General features: G+C 43.0%; 1 protein-coding gene across 1 annotated transcript in view; it reads right to left on the reverse strand.

Moving 5' to 3' along the window:
* LNPK (lunapark, ER junction formation factor) overlaps positions 1-20,724 on the reverse strand; it is a 107,904-nt gene that overhangs the window by 29,835 nt on the left and 57,345 nt on the right. Inside the window, exons 7-8 of the mRNA XM_088473783.1 lie at positions 6,039-6,119; positions 5,473-5,524 (exon numbers count right to left, since the gene is read on the reverse strand). Of these exons, the coding sequence (XP_088329909.1) occupies positions 5,473-5,524; positions 6,039-6,119 (133 nt within the window). The remainder of the gene's footprint in view (positions 1-5,472; positions 5,525-6,038; positions 6,120-20,724) is intronic.

Genomic DNA, 20,724 nt, shown 5'->3' on the forward strand with positions numbered 1-20,724 from the left:
GGAGCTAAAATTTGATTGCATTCTTTAAAAATCAATGAAAGCATATCATGGTAGAGCTGAAGATTTATACACGGCAAATACATGCCTGGTTAAGCAGAACATAATTAAATGTCAAGTATGTATTCAGGTCTTAACAAGAGTTTCAGGCCAGACTATGTATTGTAAACTATAGAAAATCTCTACAAAGGGTCAAACATTTCAATTGCAATAGAACACCTTTCCTAATCCTATACAATACCTACAACTGCCACACATGGTAGAACATGTTTTACTGACCTTTGTTTTTGCTAGTGAAGGGCATTAGAGTAGCTATCACTGTATTACTCTGCAACTCTTCAATCACACAAGTAAGAAAAATGAAGAGGAACATATTGGGCGATGGAAAGGTTTTCCCCAGCGGGGGAATTGCTGCTCCGTCGGGCGTGAACAGCCATCGGCACTGATTTTTCTGCTCGCGTGCCCTTACCCCACGGTGGCGAGCAGAAATGTGTGAAAAGTCAATGGTTTGAGCGCCCTAACCTGGACTTTAGACTGTTTTACGCGGCTAAACCGGACCTAATTGGGCGCGCCAAGCGCAATATTTATTGGGCATCCACAAACAATTGAATTACAACAATGGGCGCCCTTTAATTACCGCGACTTAAAACAACTGAAATCACACCCATAATGTCCAAAACGAAGTTTTGCAATAAGGTAGTTTTACAGCTGCTAATGTCAGTGTATGAGCCCCCCAAAATTCAATCCATTTTGATAAGAATGATGTTTAAACCAATTAGAGCAGGAAATTCCATCAGCACAAAACTTACAGTATGTGATCAAATCTGACTCCAATCCCAGTGCTTTGTGCCTATAGTATTGGGAAGGAGTGATCCCCCTTAGGACTACAAAACCACCCATCATTCTCAGCTGGCCAACAGAAGGAACACATTGTCAAGGTTTCATACACACTAGATACTGAATGTGTGGTGCTCTGGCAACAATCAGCTTCAATTATGCAAACTCAGCACAGACTGCATCTGTGATAGATATAACCGATCTCTATGGAGAACGTACTGTCCATACACACAAAGCATCTCCATGCAGCAGGGACTCTGTATGCAGTTTGCAGTATGGTTGACCCTTCCTTCCTGCGTTGCGTACTGACTATGTTCGCCATAAACATATATGGTTGATAAAAAAATGCAGTCAGGCTGCCTACTATTCGACAAGGCACCCATTCAGCTTTGCACAAAAATACAGATAGCCAGATCTGATGTGATTTCTGATTTGAGCCATCCTATGTGAACACTGAAAGCAGCTACCATTCAAACATTCTTAGCGTTCACTTCAACTGTCTCTATGAAAGGGTAAAATTAAAAGTTTATAAATAGCATGTGTAAACAGTAAACTTTTTAGAAGCAAGCTTTAACATTACATTGATATCACAAAAGTAAGGGGGGGGGGGGGCACTATATCATTTATTTATTTTTTAAACAGTGGCTGCTATATAACATTAAACAAAAAATATATATATATATATATATATATAAAATTTTTGTTTTTGTAGTAACTAGGATATAAAATACAAAAATAAGGACTTTAGCAAACCTAAAGCTGGTATTACTGAATTAAGACTACAAATAACCAGACTACTATATAAAAGGCATTTTATTATTCAGTCACCGCCTTGTCTCTTTTGCCCACTTACATTTTAAAATGTTCAATAAAAGAACACAAAAAGACTAATTAAATAAAGTTCAATAATTTCCAGGGGCAGTCCCAGGTTTTGAACATTGTCCCGAAATGACAGTTTTCATTTTTGACCGACCAAACTATAAAATTCCAATTTTTTTCTGTAATTTACATGTAATTATTACCAACTCTGAATTTTAAAAGTTTAGAGAACCACATTTACTGAACAGGTAGACAATTACATGGTAAACAAAGCATGGTGGGCTTACAGCTCTTTAATGTCTGACAAGACAGTATAGCCCATTACCTGTATGGACGCACTGGCTCAGCAGCAAAGTGTCCCTGAAAAATATTTTTAAATGTTGGCAATTATAGATATTAAAAAAAAAACAAAAAAAACAACAGGCACTAGGCGAGAAAAACGTGCTGGTGCGCAGATAAAGCCACTAAATATACCCAGGAATAACAGAGGAAGCAAAGCTACATTCCAGTCTTCGAGGCAAAAACAACCATTTATTCAGCATTTCAGACAAAGGCTGGTGCATGAGCAATATTAAAGAACCATATGCAACACTAGGTTTTAAGCGCTACATTTCTCCAACATGTAACGAATTGGGGCAATTCAATTCAGTGCGATGTTGAATTGCACCGGGAAAGTGCCTGGAGCTATGCAATTGGCCGTGCCGTTAACCTCCACTAGAGGTTTTCTGCTCACACCCACTTGAGGTGCAAGGAGAAAAATCAGACTAAAATAGTGCTGCGAGGCTGGTTTCGGGCTTAGCGCACTAACAGCAACGCGGACAGCACTTAAGTCAGAGAATGCAGGCTACTGCGGCTTAACAGCTGGCATTAGGTGCCGTAACCTGCACCTCCCAACTTACGTGCAGGGCGTGATGGGGACATTTGAATAGATCCAGGAACTCATTCCTGGCGCTATTCATCGTCACACTGAATTTAATTGCCCCTAATATGCCAAATGGAATTCTTGAGATTTCCATGCATATCCGAGTACCGCCAGTTAGGATGCAGAAACCAACAAAGCGCCCCATACAAAAATAGTCAACTCTAAGGGGGGTCTCAATTGTTTTATAGGCATTAGAAATGGGTGCCCAACAAAGCTATTCAATTATTGCGAGTGTCATGGTTATCGCAGTCAAATGCACAGGGCTTCGCTGTATAAAGCAGCTTAAACCATCTAAAGTGGTGTGTCCCGCGAAAAATCGGTCATATGGGTGCGCTCAAGACCGTGCAAGCAGAAATCTGGGTAGCCGCAACACTTGCGGCCGATTAGAGACACAATTGAACAGCTCTGTAGGGCGCCCATCACTAACGGGTACCCCAAATAAAATCAATTCCCCCCTAAAAGTTGAATGGACATCAGATGACTTAACAGTAGAGCAAAGCAGGAGCTTTGGGTCAACAATTTGAAATTCTATATTTGTTTTCTTATTAACTCTATTTCAGACATTTACAAGTCCACCTATAATCTGCATTTCATGACGCGCAGAATACAAGATACAGTAAAAGAAACTTGTCTCTTGTCCTTACAACTTAAGGATAAATTTAAAATGTATTACTCATCAAATTTCAGATTTGTTCAAAAAGATACAGCACTTTATTGTGCCAACATTCATGCACCCATTAAATAATTAGGTTACCTAGCTACAACAACAACAAAAATCCTCTAACTAAAACCTATGTAGATTTACAATAAAAGTGTGTCGGATAAGTAACTTAAAACATGTAATTCTAACTACTTAAGCCGTAATTTTGGTAGTGTAACTAAATGCTAGTTTAGGCGCGCAAGATTCACACAAGCAAATTCCTTTCTGAAAGCACACAAGGGTGTTACAGTCAATTAGGATACAGATCAGGCCAGGAGAGAGAGACTGTTCCAAAACAGCCAATGCAATAAGCACGCACCATACATTTCCCTTTTTGCGCTAGCATGCAAATTAAAGCTTGCCATCTGCTTTCCTATGGCTGAAAATTACCTCCAGCTTAAATTCATTCAATAACAAGAACAGAAAACCCAGCATTCATGTAGTAACTTGAGCTAATGCTCAAGATGCAATGGTAACAATTGCACACAGCGTGATCGTACCTGGTGACGCGATGTACAGTGCGCACACCACCCATACATACCGTGCACCAACATTGTGATCTTTCCTGTGCACCCCCTATGGGGTTGTGTGGTAATATGCATGATGTATGGGCTAAGTAATGTGCTTTTGCCAGAGTTCACACAACAGCACAATTGCTTTCACTCCCACATCACCTGTAACTGAATTACCCATTTAACGTCTTCACAAACATGCTTTATGTGAATGCCTTTCAAGAAGGCTGAACATGCTTTCCAGACTGAGGCGCTGTTTCACTGTTGCAATTCATTGGCTACTGTGCGCCTACAGACTGAAGATGCAGTTTTAAGGAAACGTGAATAGCGGTGGTTTTAAGTATTCATGCCATTATAGAGCAGGTAGATCTTTCTTGTAAGCTTGAGCCTGCAATTAACTGGAGTGCCATGTGCTCTTTCATACCGAAATTCAGATTTTTCCATGAAGTTAAATTTCTGCAGTAGTGCCTCGCCCCGGAAAATGTCCTCAATATTTAATGGAATCCTACCAAAGTTGTACCCCAGTACTAAACTCAACACATGCACACAATGGGTACAGTCCAACTGCAACAGCCGCACTTTACGGCAGCCCAAACTCACACAAAAGTGAGCAAAATTGAGCGAATTCTTGTTCAGAGTGGCCTGCGAGAGGTGCTAGTTCAGGTGCTGTCGCCAGCTTTTTAATGCTGTGGCAACAGCAACTCGCACCCTTGCAGACAATTGGATTGACCCCTATTTTTACTCCAAACCACCCTAAGTTCTATCAAACCATTCAACTCCCTTCCCCATCTGTGAGTTTTTTCTATTCAGATGAAATAAGCTTCCTATGTTCACTTCAGTCATCGTAAACAGACTCTCCCTCTCAACACTCAAAATACCCATTTCCTAAACACTCTATGGCCCACGTTAGTCCCAGTTACAAACCCAACACTAAACACTACTTCAACCCAACTGGATTCCATGCTATCATTCCTGTGCCACGCACCCACCCCTTAATGCCCAGCATTTGTATCAAATGCCTGTACCCAAATGCTCCACAACACCGCCTGCCTCAAGGCAATCCGGTCCTCATACACAAACACTGCTAATTCCCACATTATGGGGGGAAACAGACAACAGTTAGGTGCATGTTGATGTGTCATGCATATAAGGAGTTAAGGTGCCTACACACTTGGCGATTTTTTACACGAGCTGTCAGATTCCGACGCATTGGAACGACAGATCGTGTAAGAAAATGCACAAATTGTGAGTCCCCACTCACAATATGCGTCCCCGCTATTCGCACATCGCATCTTCAGATCTGCCGTGCTGTAGGGCAGATTTGCCAATCTGGGACACAATGCACTGGATGCACGATAGATCTTATGTCAGATTGGACATTTTTTACTCCAAATCGTGTGTAGGAGCAGCCGGGGGAGAGTTCAAGGGAAATCGTACATCGTGAGCACATCGCCAAGTGTGTTGGCATCTTTAAAAATAAGAACCACATGGACATGACAATCTGATTAGGAGTGTAAAAAAAAAACCCCATCACACCCCAGCCAGTCACCCGTGAATCCCACCCAAACCACCATTACTGATAAAACTGTTAATATCTTTAAACTATAGCTTAAGAGCAGGTTACTTTTGCCACCCAAAAAATATACAGATCAAAGAGGTCATAAAGCATTCAGAATTTGCATTACCTTGGCCAGGCCTTGGTGTATTCGGGACATCAGAAACTGAAAGTTCAAGCTCCTTAATTGAGGGAGATAAAGATATAGTATGAAAATAACACAAGCGGTTGGGGATAATTACAGAGTGTATAAAAAAGCAAATTTGCAGTAACCTATAGCATCAATCAACTTTGATTCCTATAGACATTAAAAGGAATGTGTCACTAGGTTCTATACTGCCTTTTTGTGTAAAGACCAAACACACATGGCTACTCTATGACCCCCTTTTACACAGTTAATAGAGAAGAACAGCTGTGAGGTATAGAGGAAGCCGCCTGCCTGGGAGACACTCACGACAACAGCCGGACTGTTTCTGAGTCAAGTCATCAGAGCTTGAGATATATATTACGTGCGCTTCTCACAGACAAAACAGCAATTACAGAGTGCACTAAGTACTATGTTTTAAGCACATAAAAGTCCAACATGATAGCAGGGTCTAATGAATAGCAAATATCTAGTCAGTTGCTATGGGCTTTAGTACTTCATTTTTAGTATTTATTGCCCAAAATTAGAGTTCTTAAATTAACATACGTTACCTTGATCTTTGTGTCTGGATCAAATCTTTCTAGGATCAGCTTAGCAGCCTTGTAAGTTTCTTTTTCCCTCACTTCCTCAAGCTGCAATTCAAAACACATTACAAACTAAGTGTCAAAAGGAAAACTGGATTCCAATCTACATTGCTATCAGATAGACTAAAGTGCAAAAAACATATCTCGCTGAACACAAATACAATCAGAATGTCACACAAGGCCAGGAATCACCAAGTCACATGTACCACAAGCAACTAAGAGCCACCATCAGTTTTTAAACCAACAAGCAGCGAAACTCAAAATAAAAATACACCATTTTCCTGTGACTCTTCTTTAGCCTGAGAAGCACCCCATTGTCACACACTGCTCTTCACGCACTGCACTGGGTTGGGTACGGGATGCCAGCGATGAAAATCGAGATGCCAGCATCCCGACAGGGTTAGGATACGACACCTGTCTGTAGGTATCCTAACCCATCTCCTACCCCTCCCTCCCCAGAGTTTAAACCTAACCTCTCCCCTAGTGCCTAAACCTAACCTCCCCCTGCCCTCACCCTAAACCTCTCTGTCCCCCCTAGTGCCTAACCTTCCCCCTAATCCCGCTACTTACCTTCGGGATGCCAGCCTCAGGATTCTGATGGGTGTCGCGATTCCGGCGCCGGTATTCTAAGCGCCGACATTCCCTTTGCTGGGATATTGACCGCACCCCACTGCATTTACTAGTAGGAAATTATTCTAACACACAAGTACTATAGGTTAGATTAGTATCAGAACCATGTTAATGTAATGGGCTACATAGATACTACTCTCAGAACATTAACAAAAATAAAAAGTAAAGAAATCGACTTTCAACACAACAGAAATACATAATTTTACTGACACTACATATGACATCCTGCAGCACATTTTACATCAATGCATACACAAACTATCATAAATCACAGGATTTTGTTTATTTTCACTGTAATGCTGCCCATCCATTTAACGATGTGGGGGACGACGGCACGATCACGACGCCGTCGTCTCCGGCGGGGTGAACTGCATGCACTGAACATTCAGCGTATGCAGATCGATCATCCCCGACCATGGCAACCTGATGGCGGTCGTCAGGTTGACCGTCATGTTCGGGTGATGATTGATGTTAAAAAACTACCAGCGGGCGCATCGCTGGTCGTCTTTAACCTTTTGCTGCCCGATTTGTGGCTGATTACCAAGCGATGGAACGATAACTACCGTCGTTATCGCTCCATCGCTAGGTACAATCGCCTAGTGGATGGGCAGCATAACACTCACATGGATACACAAAAAAAGATTGTATCCTTGTGTTTATGCAATACTTTCATGCAATTAAAACAAAGTTAGACATTCACAACAAAATTCAAAGACAGCAGGTAAGACAAGTATGACCATACATATATGTCATTGACAAACAAAGGCCAGGCCATTATGGTGAACGAACGCAACAAAGCTATTGCTTTCAAATGGTCACAGATGTTCAAATAGTTTAACAGAAACAGTGTAATGTCAGTTCAGCACACACATAAAATAGTGTACCCCCCCCCCCCCCCCCCCAAAAAAAAAAGATTTTAAAGCAAGTGAATTTTGCAAGATGGTTATTAACAAAGGAGACAGGCTAACCATCAATTATGACCATTCCATAATTCCATATGGCATTTAAAATATTTTTTCCCATCATTCTTTTAGTGTGAGCCAGTGCTAAGCACACAACTTAATACCATAATCTGATTTAGCTATCTGCAAAAGAGAATACCATCTGGGAGGGAGATTGTTTTATTGTTAGACATGGATCAATATACCTCCGAATAGCATCACTCAAGGCCACATTAATTCAGAAAGACTTCCAAACACTGTTTTGGGAGATAATGTAGAAAGAAGTTTGAGCATGAATATTCTGATACTGCTGACACATGGAGGTAAAAGTGCTGTACATTTATTTTGGAGATACTAAGTAAATTTCATAAGTGTACGAATTGTGTTCCAGGTGGTCACAGTGATTACAGAATACAGCAGATTTAAAATGTAAATTTCCACAGTACAACTAGCTTGAGACTGGTTTATAATCACTTCTGCTGAATAATGCTGGAATGAATGCCTACTCTACAGCCATCGCATGTAATATACCAGGCAGTACTCCTTTCCCAGATCTTCTGTTACTTGGGTTCTTTAAAAAGGAATAGAAATGTATCGCTGGTATTTAACAGCTTTATTGCAAGGAAACACCAAATGTTGCTAATTGTTTACATATAATGAGGAGAATAATTACATGCAGCAACTTCAATAATGGAATCTGCAAAAATCTATCAGCCATCATTATCGGAAGTTATTAGACATGACAGCGAATGACAGGCAATTCCTCAGATTTATTTCCTCGTACCATTTAATGCTATTAATTTAAAGAAGGTCGTTAGCCAAGCGCTTTGCTGAATAAAGTCTCTGTGCCAATTAACTGCTGTCAGCATCGATTGTAGATTATTTATTAGCAGAAGCAATTAGCTCGCTCCAAATGCTGTGAAAACTCAATAAGAGGAAAACATTTCTAAACTTGCCGGCTTGTCTTAAAAAGGTTAAAGCTTCATTCTCTGTGAGGGCTGAAATAAAAAATCTTTATTTCCCTTAGCAAGACTCTTAAGTAGATAGCTGTGCTTGAAGCTTCCCCACCCAAATCTCTAACTAAAGAAGCGTGTGTGTGTGTAACCGTAGTAAAAGATTGCAGAACTGCTAAGACAGATGAATTAATGGTAGCGGCTTTATAGGAAAGGTTAACAGTAGGCTAAATGCACTTTGAAACAATTATACAGGTGTAAAATTTAAAGCTAAAAGTTCACCAGTTTAGGAGACCTGGCAAGCCCCCTTTGTAGAGCACCATGTTGATTTGACACTTGTACTCATCACAAATACGCATTTTAGTAAAACATGAAAATAGGTTACCCTTAGCCAACAACATTGTTAACGGTCGCAAGCTTGTAAATGGGCTTAAACCTGTAAGGACTGATGGTACTATGTAGCTTCATAACCAGACAAATACGGCCTCCCCCCCGCCAATTTAGGTCAGGAGGATGTGGGTTTTAAACCTACGAGTCATGTTTTTATGGTGCATAGGAATGGCGACTGCATGCCTTGATTGAGCAGATGATCACGTCACCCTAGCATTCAATTGAAAGCTGTCATAACTAACGTACAGTAACCTCCTGCCAAGTAGGCAGCCTACCGCTTGGCCCACACTGCCGGACAGAGCCAATAGAATTGTAAAATAAGTAGAATAGGAATACAAAATACATTAAAAATAAAAGATTTGTATTAACAATTTGCTTCACTCTAGGGGGAGGAGAATTCAATTGTCTTTTAAGGTGTGCCCAATGTAGCAATTCAATTGTTTTGGGCACACATTATCGCATTTGTCGTGCCCAATTAGACCGGGTTTAGCCGCGTAAAACGGCTAATCCCATCTAAACTCCTGATCAGCAGTTTGGGTGCCCAAACCATGGATTTATTGCACATTTGTGCTTGCCACCTCAGGAGGGTATGAGCAGAAATGCTAGGGGCTATCGCGCCCGAATGGTGCAACAATTAAAATGCCCTGTGGGGTGCCCATTAGCTAGAGCGGCCAGCTAAAGAAACTCAATCACCCCAATGACGTCTAGCAACAGATTTTAGATACATATCAGGGATCTAATGCAGCGTTTCCCAACCTCTGTCCTCAAGGCACACTAACAGTCCAGGTTTTAGCAATATCCATGCTTAACCAGACTGTTAAATCAAAATAACAGATACTAATCAAGAAACGTGCTCAAGTATGTCTATCCTGAAAACCTGTTAGTGTGCCTTGAGGACCGTGGTTGGGAACCCCTGGTCTAGTGGATTAAGTAATCCCGGGTCCCTACCTGAAACCCGTTTCTGAAGTATTCAACAAACTACAAAATAGGGACGTTCAAAAACAACAAAGCAAATGCAACTCCTGGGCACCAGTTGTTCTAAACTATAATCCAGATTATTACACTCAGGATTACATGGACCAGGTTAAAAACAAAATCACAAAACATGATTTTCAATCAGTAGCAACACCCACGGACATGCAGTCTGTGGAGTTTTGCTATTCAGCACAATGACTTGGCTGTTATCATAGCAGGTCTTCATAGACTATAATCCCGCAAAATGTATATGTACCAACACAGAGCGAAAGTGAAACCCACAGCAGAACAAAAAGTCTAGCGTCTGTACAACACCTGTTCCAATTATAGCTTAATTTAGCTCAAATCTACCTTAAGAGAATACCGCAACTATAAATGTTATGCCATGTTTGTTGTAATGGAAACAGATATAACAATGGTCAGACCTAGTAGCTCTTTAGTTTTCTGTAAATTAGTTTTATTTATGATATTTAGTAGCACAGAGATCCTGGTAGACTCTGGAAATCCAGGTGTACAGTCACCAGTTTTGATCCCTGTTTCAAGACTCCAATTGGGTGGTCAATTAGATTCTGAGAAAATTAACTGTAGTGTGTATCCACATGGTAGGGACTATAGACTGTTCTCCACTTAGGGACTGATGTGAATACAATCTATGGCTGACGTACATTCAGTGGGATGAGGAGGACAATTAATTCAGTTTCGCTTGCCTTTTACTTTTAATTAAGTTTCTTTACTCTCCTTGATAACCAGAACTCAGATTTTAGTGGCATCAAAGCACAACACTTGGTACTAGGTGGACGGCTGTTCATAAGAACCTATTTACTGAACTTAATGATAGATTGAGAATTTTGAATCTCACAAACAGTTGAATAAAACAGCCCTTAAACTATTGTAAGTTCCTGCTAGATTAGTTAGATGCAGATGCATGAAAAAACATACCCCCGATTGGTATATAATGTGGTTCCTCCTCTTCCACTTTGCCTTAAATAATGTCTCATGGTGGGGGAAAAAAAAAAAAAAAAAAAAAAAAATCGGAAACATTGATGAGATACTTTTGCTGCCAGTGATCACGGTAAACGAAAAAATTTGTGACCCCCTCACTTTGACAAATTGGGGTCCTACTCCACTGTTTCTGGGTCCCATTACATATTATGGGGGGTGACGGCAGGAAGCAGTTGGGACAGTGCTGGGGGAGGTAGCAGTTAGGGTAGAGAGGATTAAGGGCAAGCAGCAGTTGGGGTAGAGCTGGGGGTAAAGGCAGGGAGAAGATGGGTAGAGATGGTTGTAGAGGGGAGTAAGGGCAGGGAGTATGGTGCTGGGGGTAGGGAGGGGGAACGTGCAGACAGCAGTTGCGACAGTGCTGGGGGGCAAGAAGCAGGCCATGCTGGGGGTAGGGAGGAGTCAAGTGTAGACAGCAGCTGGCGCAGTACTGGGGGGCAAAGAGGGGGTTAGGGGCTTTCACTGGCATTGGACAGAAGGTTACCAACACACTGGCAGCACCCTGGCACTGCATAAACTTGTTTCAGCAGACACTGGCATTGTACAGTAGGGTCTCAAACACTTGCAGCACCCTGGCACCACACAGAAGGGACCCACCACACGCTGGCCCTATAGGGGGGACCCAGTGTCACCTAGCCACACACCTCAGCATGGAGGCCCGGGGCACAGTGTCTTGCGTCAGCCAGTGCTGCTCGCTGTATGTGTGCAGGGTGTCGCAGGCACAGGGAACGAGAGCTAAATGAAGATTGTTGAGTGATGTTCAGAGATAAGCCATACCATTCCCATCTCTGGACCGGTCAATAATGCAAATCTGATCATTCAGATATTATATATATCCAAATAGGTTTCAGAGTAGAGAACGGTCAATGAATGCTCCCAAGAGAACAGCATCAGATTAATTGGAAATTAATATAACACTGCATTGGAAAAGGTTTGGGATTAAACTCCTATGCATCCATGGTCTTTCCTAACGGATTAGTGCACATACAGAACTAGAGCAGCAGTATCATACATTCAGGCAATTGCCTGAGGAAATAATGAAGTGGGACTGGAGATCATTTGGCAATACTGGAACAAGCTGCTGTCACCCTGATACCTCACTATGGTGAGTGCAAAATCTGCAGACCCACCCTCAACAGACATGTCTGACATCAGGCTGTGCACCTGAAACGCACCTAGAGCTGACCAGGAAGACACATCTATGGCTCACAGGGTAATATAATGGGGTTACTCCCAGGCTGCACTAATCCTGAGCTGTCCAACAGGGCTGTGGCAGTAAGAAACAAGTGTCCAAACCAAGGGAGATGGGCTCATTTCCCACACTAATTCTATATACAACAGAAGCTAAAGTGCCACAATAAGCAAATGATTGAGACCATACATTTGAGCATACAGATCTGATCGGGGAATATACACAACCATGGGCATGAAACAATATTCTGCTAGTAAAAAATGAAAAGCCATGGTGATACACATAGGCTAGATTAAAATCAGTACAAGGGCCCCACCCTAGGGATTATGGTGAAGTAATGTGCCCTGAGAGGAGCAGAAACAAAATGGAAGGTGCTGCTGTGCCTCTCTCCAGCAGTGGTGCCCGCATCCCCTCCCCCTCCTCCAGGCTGTGGAGAGCACATGGGCTGCAATGTATGGATGCCCGGTATGAGGGCGAGCGGCAGCGGGTGCACGTATTCACAACACACACCCGGAGCGCAACTGACCTTGATTCACTGGTGATATGATATGAGAGAGAGAGGTGAGCCCGGTGGCACCACGTGACCAGGATGCGGAGGTCTCAGATGCCGATTGGAGGAGGAGATGCTGCCAACCGTGCCGATTGGCGGGGTAGATTATTAGCACATCACTGGCCCAGCTGCTGCGCTGCACACATAGCGAGTCCTGCAGGACCCGGTCATTTAAATAATAACTAGTCCCTCATCCTCTGTAGCGCGTAAATACACACTATAGCGTGTATTTTGCAATCACTGGATGGGGTACTTAGAAAAATAGGAATTATCTGGTACATGATTTGCGGTTCTCTCCTTCAGTACATCATGGCAGCCCTGGTAATGTAAGTAATACAATAAAGAGGGCCACAAGGAAAATAATTAAACCACATATGCTGCATAGTGTAAGGCATGGGTACTTTGCATGCCGGCGGTCAGAATCCTGATGCCAGCATCCCAAAAGGGTTAGAATACAGACACTTGTCGGTCAGTATTCTAACCCTCCCCATCTCCCTAGCCTGACCCTAACCTACCCCCTCTAGTGCCTAAACCTAACCTCCCCGCACCCTAAACCTAACCTTTCCCCCTTAATGCCCAACGCTAACCTCCCCCCCCCTACTTACCTTCGGGATTCCGGCGGTTGGGATGCCGGCACCGGCATTCTGTGCGCCGGAATCCTTGTGGTCAGGATATTGACCGCATCCCCTAATCAAACATGTAATAAAGTGGCCGTGTGGAGAACATGTTTCCCAAACTGAGAATCAGCAGAGGATGACATATCCAGGTGATGACTAGAACTCTTTTGCATACACTTTTCACCTGCTGCCTTGTACAGTTATGTCACTGAGACATCTTACCAAGAAGTTGCTTCCACTCACGTAGAGCGAGCTTTACATATTTCTGGCTCTTTATGTCCACATTTTTTGTGTGACTGCACAATTACTTCACTGAGCAATCTAAAATTTACTTTGTTGGAAGGGTCATGATCTTTCTGAGATTCTACTGGAATCACAAATAATTGTATTTTGAAAACTATGTCCTGGAGAAATTCAAGTAATTACTCTCACCAAGAGAAATCTCCTTTCTGTGCTATTCACTGTTTTGTGGGTAAAAAGATGTAAAAACAATTTTCTAGTTAATATGAAATGTAGGTACCACCCTTGGTAAAAAGAGTTTGATTGGTCCATAGAACCACTTTATCCTTGTACAGGAGATATTTACAAAACATGTAATTTGCACCATAGTGCTCATAACTTCAGTCTTTGGTATACATATGAGCATGGATCCACAAACGTATGTGATAAATGGGTAAATTCTTTTCATTGTCAGGAAAAAAATTAATTCTTCTGAAGCTAATCTAGCTTTTAAGAAAACCCTCAATACTAAATGGCAATATTAAGGCAAGACCCTCAATGAATCCATCCTATAAAAAATAAACAAAATAATAAAGTGCATTTGGAAAGGTAGCTTTAGTGGAATTTATTTTAGCAGGACACCGTGGGGGGGAATTCAAAAGTTTTTTGAGTGCAAGCTAGTAAATGGGAACCCAATGGAGCTTTTTCAATTGTTGCACCAATCCGGCGCAAGTGCCACGGTTATCATGCTTGTTGCGCCAAATGCATCGTGTTTAGGCGATTTAACAACCTAAAGCACTGTGTAGAATGGTAAACAGCAGTATGGGTGCCTAATAGACTGACTTTCACAGATTTTTGCAATGGTGCAAGCAAAAGTCTTGGCACCCAAGGCATTCGCGCTTGATTGGATCAACAACTGAATAGCGCAGTCAGGCTCCTATGACTAATAGGTGCAAAAAAAAAAAAAAAACACTTGAATACTCCATGTATCCAATATCTGCCATGTATTAATAAAGAAGAGTATCTTCTTTGCTTGGAAGACTGTATAGCTTACCAACCATGATACTCCCCTATCCCAGAGCCATTTTTGTTCAATCTCCAGGCCATCAAATTTAGTTGCTGAATACTTGGGTGAAAGACTGGACCAAAAAGTGTGAATGAGGAGGCAGTAGACCTCTTGCTCCTCCGGAACCATCTTGCAAGCCACTTGGATCACAGGCATTGTGGCCAAAATGGAAGAATTTGCTATTCTACTTTTTCTCTCTCTATTCTCTTTAACAGATGAGATATATAAGGAAACAGAAGGGAAGACAATACATATATTCCTTTGGTTCCTGGAATTTTTGCGTTTTGAGAGAAGAATCTAGGCGACTTTGCATTCTGGTATGTGGCCATAAATAAATATGATGACCAAATCTCTATCAGCAATTGGAAAACTTCCTGACGCAGAGATCACATTCTTCTGGAACAAATGCAGCTTAGATAATCTGCCGCTGCTACCACTTTGCCTGTGATACGGAATACTGAAAACGACTGTATATTCCGTTCTGCCCAAGGCAACAGCTGTCTTTACGTCCTACATCATAGCTTTGCTTCTGGTGCCTCCCTGGAGATTTCTGAAGGTCACAACTGTTCTGTTGTCTGAGGATGCAGAGAATTTCACCTGCAACTATTGTTTAAACTGTTGAACAGCTTTACCATACAGTTATAGGAGACCAAGGGGTAGATTTACACAGCAGCGGGTTTTAGCTCAAAATTTAAAGCAGCACCAATATTAAGTGAATAGCCCAGTGTGATTTGAACATTCATGCAGCTCTAAATTTTTAGATCAAACCCGCTGAGAAATGGCATCTTGCAAAAGTGGCCGTTTCATGAATATGCCCCCCCAAGTTTGTGAAGAGCTGTGCTCCCCAGCCTGATGTACTGCAAAATGTTGTTCATTATAGGAGTGTGACATACACTGTCCTCAATCCTTAGAATTGCCACCATATTAAAGACTTCTTGTTGTTTCTTGACAGGCTGATGCAGAGACTGGATAAAGAAAATGCAGGTGCACACTAAGCATACGGATAGACAAAACAATCATGATAAACTCTACAATTAACATGGAGTATAAATGAGGTTTTTAGAACATGTTTGGCCAAAAATGTGTGGCCACCAACCACGTCATGGTGAACCCCATCAGATGAGTTCCAAACATGGACTGGACTGCACACCCTAATTTTAAAAATAAAAACCTTTCCACTGTATTTGTGTATATAAAGTACACACTCCTTCCAATTGTTAGAAACCCTCCCATCTATCCTTAGGTGATTTTAATCAAAACAGGTTCCTGCATTGCTGTCTACATATTAGAATGGGCACTATTATGGTAAGTACTTGATAAATTGACATTTTGGGCGGAATTCAAATGTTTCCAGCCCCCATCGCGCCCGACGGAGCTATTCAATTGCTGCTCCTGTCGGGCGCGATCAGCTGCCAGCGCTCCATTTCAGCTCACAGCCCCAGGAGGGGTACGTGCTGAAATCGGCGAAAAGTGACCTGTTTGGGCGCGTAAACGGCACTTTTCGCGATCGCGCCCAGCACTTTGGTAGGGGTTAGCCGATTTACGTGGCTAAACCCTACCACTTTGGGCACGATCAGCGCGAAAAGCTGGAATTGAATAGTGTCCTGCGATCTCCGTCACTTTAGACGGGAGATCCGGGCAGCGAAAACAATTGAATTCCGCCCATTGTGTTAGTATTAGGTATGTTAGGGACTCATCTGATGGGGTTCACCTTGACGTGGTGGCTGACGGAGTATAAATGAGGTTCTTAGCATGTTTACCCATGTTAATTGCAGTGGTTATCATAATTGTTTTATCAGTATTTTTAAGGTGCATACACACGGGATGATGTGCTGTATGAATGATATTGGTGAAAGATTTCCCTTGAACTTTCTGTAGTGTAGGACAAACGATATTGGGTGAAAAGATATATCTTTCCGTGAAGTCATCCTGCCACATCTTTGAACAGGCAATTCTTGACAATATTGTCCAAATTGGCCTGCGTGTATGGACGACCAAAGATATCGTCATCGTCTAGCGGGAGCGCGCATCGTTGGTCGTTCACTACATACATGTTGAACGATGTCGTTATCGTTCAAAGATATGGTCTTGTGTGTAAGTTCCAAGAGTGTGCACCTGCATTTTCTTTTTACCTGCCTGGCACCACAAGTAGAATAAGGAAGAACCTCTTATGTTTGAAACTAGGGTGTGCAGTCACCCCCTTCATCCGCATCTGGTGAAGACCAATACCACAGAGTTGTCAATTCTAACTGGAGACTGCATACATGCCTTGTTGCCCAGGGAGCTAACAATATGGTGGAAGAGGACATTACCAGCATGTAACACTCTCCTTACTGTTGTCCATCACAAATGTATACCTAATGCGCTAGATGCTGGATTTTGCAGCTCCTTTCATCTGACAGATTTGCTTTGTTCTGTATAGTATTTTTATTTTTTTTGAAAGTGTATTTGCGGTCACAGAACAAGTTAACTTTTTGTCCTGTTCACAATCAAGCCATGAGCCTGCAAAATGGTTAAAGATTCCTGGGGCTACGGATAGGCCAAAAGGCAGAACAGTAAAAGTAGAAATGTTGTCTCAGGATCCACAACCTGTGAAACTTTCGGTGCAGAACTTCAACAAGAAAGTAAGTTTCTTACAGAGCTATGGATACAGGGAATGAACTGCCAGAGACCATGGCAGCGGGTGCCTCCGAGTGCTAGCCCTGAAGGGGGCACCTCTTCTCCAGTGTGCCAGCTTCCAATGTCCCCCAGCAATAATCACCTGAATCCTCAGCTGCCACTACCCCCAAACATAGCCCAGGGCTGGTAGGCCTAGCACCAGAGGGGGTGCCCAGGGGCAGGCTGCAGGATCACAGCTGGCAGAGGGGGCATGGCACCGTGATCCCATGAAAAGAAGGGAGATTATCAATAATCACTTCAAATATGCAGCGCTGTGCACATGTCCTGTGAAGGCAACAGCACTGGAGTGGCTGTGTAAGTGACTGTCTCGGTCGCTGAGCCGCATACATCAGGCTCATTTCTGCCCTCTCTGGTCAAGCGCTGCATTTTTCTCTCCTCCTGCAGGAGCTTCCTGCTCTTTAGACTGTGTGCTGGGGAAGCAATCGGGAAGCCGACTGCCTGTACACCGGCAGCCGGCTTCCCGACTGTCTTATCCCGGCAAGGTTGAAATGACGGGCGTCTAGATGTAGACGCCCGCATTTCCCCGACGCCGGGCGCCGTGAGCGGACTGCCGTGGGGGGGTGGGGGGGGAGTGGGAGACGGGTTGAGGTTTAGGGCTCCCGGGGGGAACTTAGGGCTAGGCACCCCCCCGGGAGGGTTAGGCACCCCCGGGGGGGACTTAGGGCTAGGCACCCCCCCGGGGTACTTAGGTTTAGGTAGCGGGGAAAGGGGTGGTTAGGGTTAGGCACTTGGGGGGGAAGTTAGGGTTAGGCACCCCTGAGGAGGGTTAGGTTAGTGGATATTTACCTATTCACGATTGGGATTTCCAGCGCTGTCGGGCTTCCGCTGCTTCTAACTCTGCTCCTGTCGGGCTGCTGCTGACGGGATTCGACCCGCCGGCCATGCGGCCGGTGGTATTTCATACCCATTCCGTGTGCTGAGCTCCGCACCGTGTCTCAGCCACTGCATCAGGAAACAGAGGATGTGACAAAGACAACGAACTGCCCATGTACTTTGGACACCCAGGTATGGCAGGGGCAAGTGCCCTGTGCCATGGGGGCATGCTCTGCAATGTGGAAAGAGCCTATGAGTGTATGAGAATATACTTAGACCTCCCTAAGGGTGGAGCAAAGGGGCACTAGGAAAAGCTTCACTGGGTGCCCAGTGGCAAACACCCAGACTTCGGTAGGGCAACACAGTGCCAATCAGGTGGCAACAAAGGAGAAGAGAACTGCAGGGTGGAAATCGGGAGCTCCTTTTGGAAGGAGCTGTTGCAGGACCTCAGTGAGTACAAGGTAAATGACTGATGGATCAGTGCATGGGCAGAATTTTCAGCCAGGGCCAGCCCTGGGCATAGGTGGTGACCTAGGTGGGCCAGTGGAGGAGGGGACAGGTGGGCTGGAAAGAGAAGGCAGACAAGCAAATTATTTTAGTAGTGTATGATGGGCACTAAAATACACTATTGTCTGTCAGTCACAAAAATGCTCTCAGTGGTGTATGGCGCTAACTAAAATGCTCTCTGAATTGCCTGGCAGTCACAAAAGTTCTATTAGTATTGCAAAGCAGTAACTAAAATGCTCTCTGTATTGTATGGCGGTCACAAAAATGCTTTCTGTATTGTCTGGCGGTCATGCTCTCAGTATTGAACGCTAGTCAGTAAAATGCTATCAGTATTGTATGGTGGTCATTAAAATGCTCTCAGTATTGTATGAAAGTTACAAATTTACTGTAATTATTGTATGGCTTCACAAAAATTCCTCTCAGTATTGTATGGCAGTGCCAAAAATGCTCTGTATTGTATATTTCTGGTTACATACAAATGAGCAGTCTAAAGTCGCATGGATCTGGATCCACAGGGAGTGTTAACAGGTTAGTGGAAAAGGAGCTGTTATTGGATGGGGAGTACAGCGTTCCACAATACAACTCATTTTCACAAGAATATCATTGGAGTGTCATCCGTTTTACGAAATCAAAGAGTTGGCATGGAGGGGGTGCCAACATCTGTCTTGCCTCCGGTCGACTTGGATGAAGTTACGCCACTGTATGGCTATGAAAAAAAAATCTGTGTAGACAGCAGAGAGGATGGAGTTAACAGATTACATTCACAAATGTCTGGAACTGAGGAACTGTTTCATCGCCTCAGGTCCAGAATAGAGCAAAATGCCCCTGAAGTCTTTTTGACAAGGAATGGTGTAGAATAAGCATATCTGCCCTTCTGGTCTGGAGGAACTGCTGCAAGAGCTATTGCTTTGATTAAAGCTTGTAATCTGGTGTATAGAAGGCCTCTAGTTCTGCCAAGTCTGAAAGTCAGGTTTGTACATAGATATTTATTTCTGGATAGTGGTGTTCCATCTTGTATCCATTTCTTATGGTGTCTAAAAACACACACCGGTCTGTTATGGAATGTGGACCATACGTGTACACGCCGTGCAATTCTACCCAGTACCGATAGGGAATAGATCCTGACAAGTCATTGTGGGACCTTTTGGCCATTCACTCTTAGGGGTAGATCTACTAAAGATAGTTTTCAAAGCATTTTGAGGGCTGGATTTAATGCCTTCATGGTTCATAACTTCTTGCTGACTTGATGAGGGAGGGTGGGAAATACAGTAGACATTCAGCATGTCAATATTTATAATAACATCCAAATTTAGACTCGGAAATAACGAGGGAAAAAAAAAAAACAATGTCGACATGCCAACTGTCGACATTATGTCAGTGTCGATATTGAAAATGTCGGCATGACATGTCATTCAGACCATGTCAACTTTCTGTACCAAACCTGGGAAACCCTGGTGGCAAACGAATCAATTTCACGCCTGTGGATTTCCTTCAAAGCATCGGTATCCCATGGATGTAAACAAAAAAGTGTTTTTTAGCCACTACTGCTGATGCAATATATTGCCTGTTCAGCTTCTCCACAATATCCGTACAAACTCTCTGGATATGGAGAACTTTAGAACCACTAAATAGAAGATTACTTGGAATAGGTGTGTTCATATGTTTCAAATCTGCTCAGATTCCAATCTGCTATGAGACACGGTTTCCTTCAGGTTTGCAGCCAGAAAGCTAAATACAATGTTTTTACGGCTAGAAGTTGTTTTATTTTTTTATTTATTTTTTTAAAATGTCCATAGCCAATTCTGCTCCTGGAGCTAGCAGGCTGGTCAGCCAGCCCATCCTCCATTTACAGCAACAGAATGGTGTCTCACATTGATTGACAAGAGCCCCTGCACTGCAAAAAGAAAAATAAACTGCTACCTGACCTATCTAGCTAGAGACAGAAAGAGACACAGGGGAAGATTATACACCCATCAAGGGGTATGTTCTTAATGCACCTGTGTATGTTCTTAATGCACCTGTATCTAAAAACCTAGAAAAAAAAAAAAAATTTAGCCCCACTGTTAGGCCTACCATAAAGTACTGAAGGAGAAAGGATACAAAGTAATAATTTCAGTACACA

Source organism: Taudactylus pleione, unplaced genomic scaffold (assembly GCF_031769625.1).
Source record: "Taudactylus pleione unplaced genomic scaffold, aTauple2 ptg000004l, whole genome shotgun sequence".
Taxonomy (NCBI): Eukaryota; Metazoa; Chordata; class Amphibia; order Anura; family Myobatrachidae; genus Taudactylus; species Taudactylus pleione.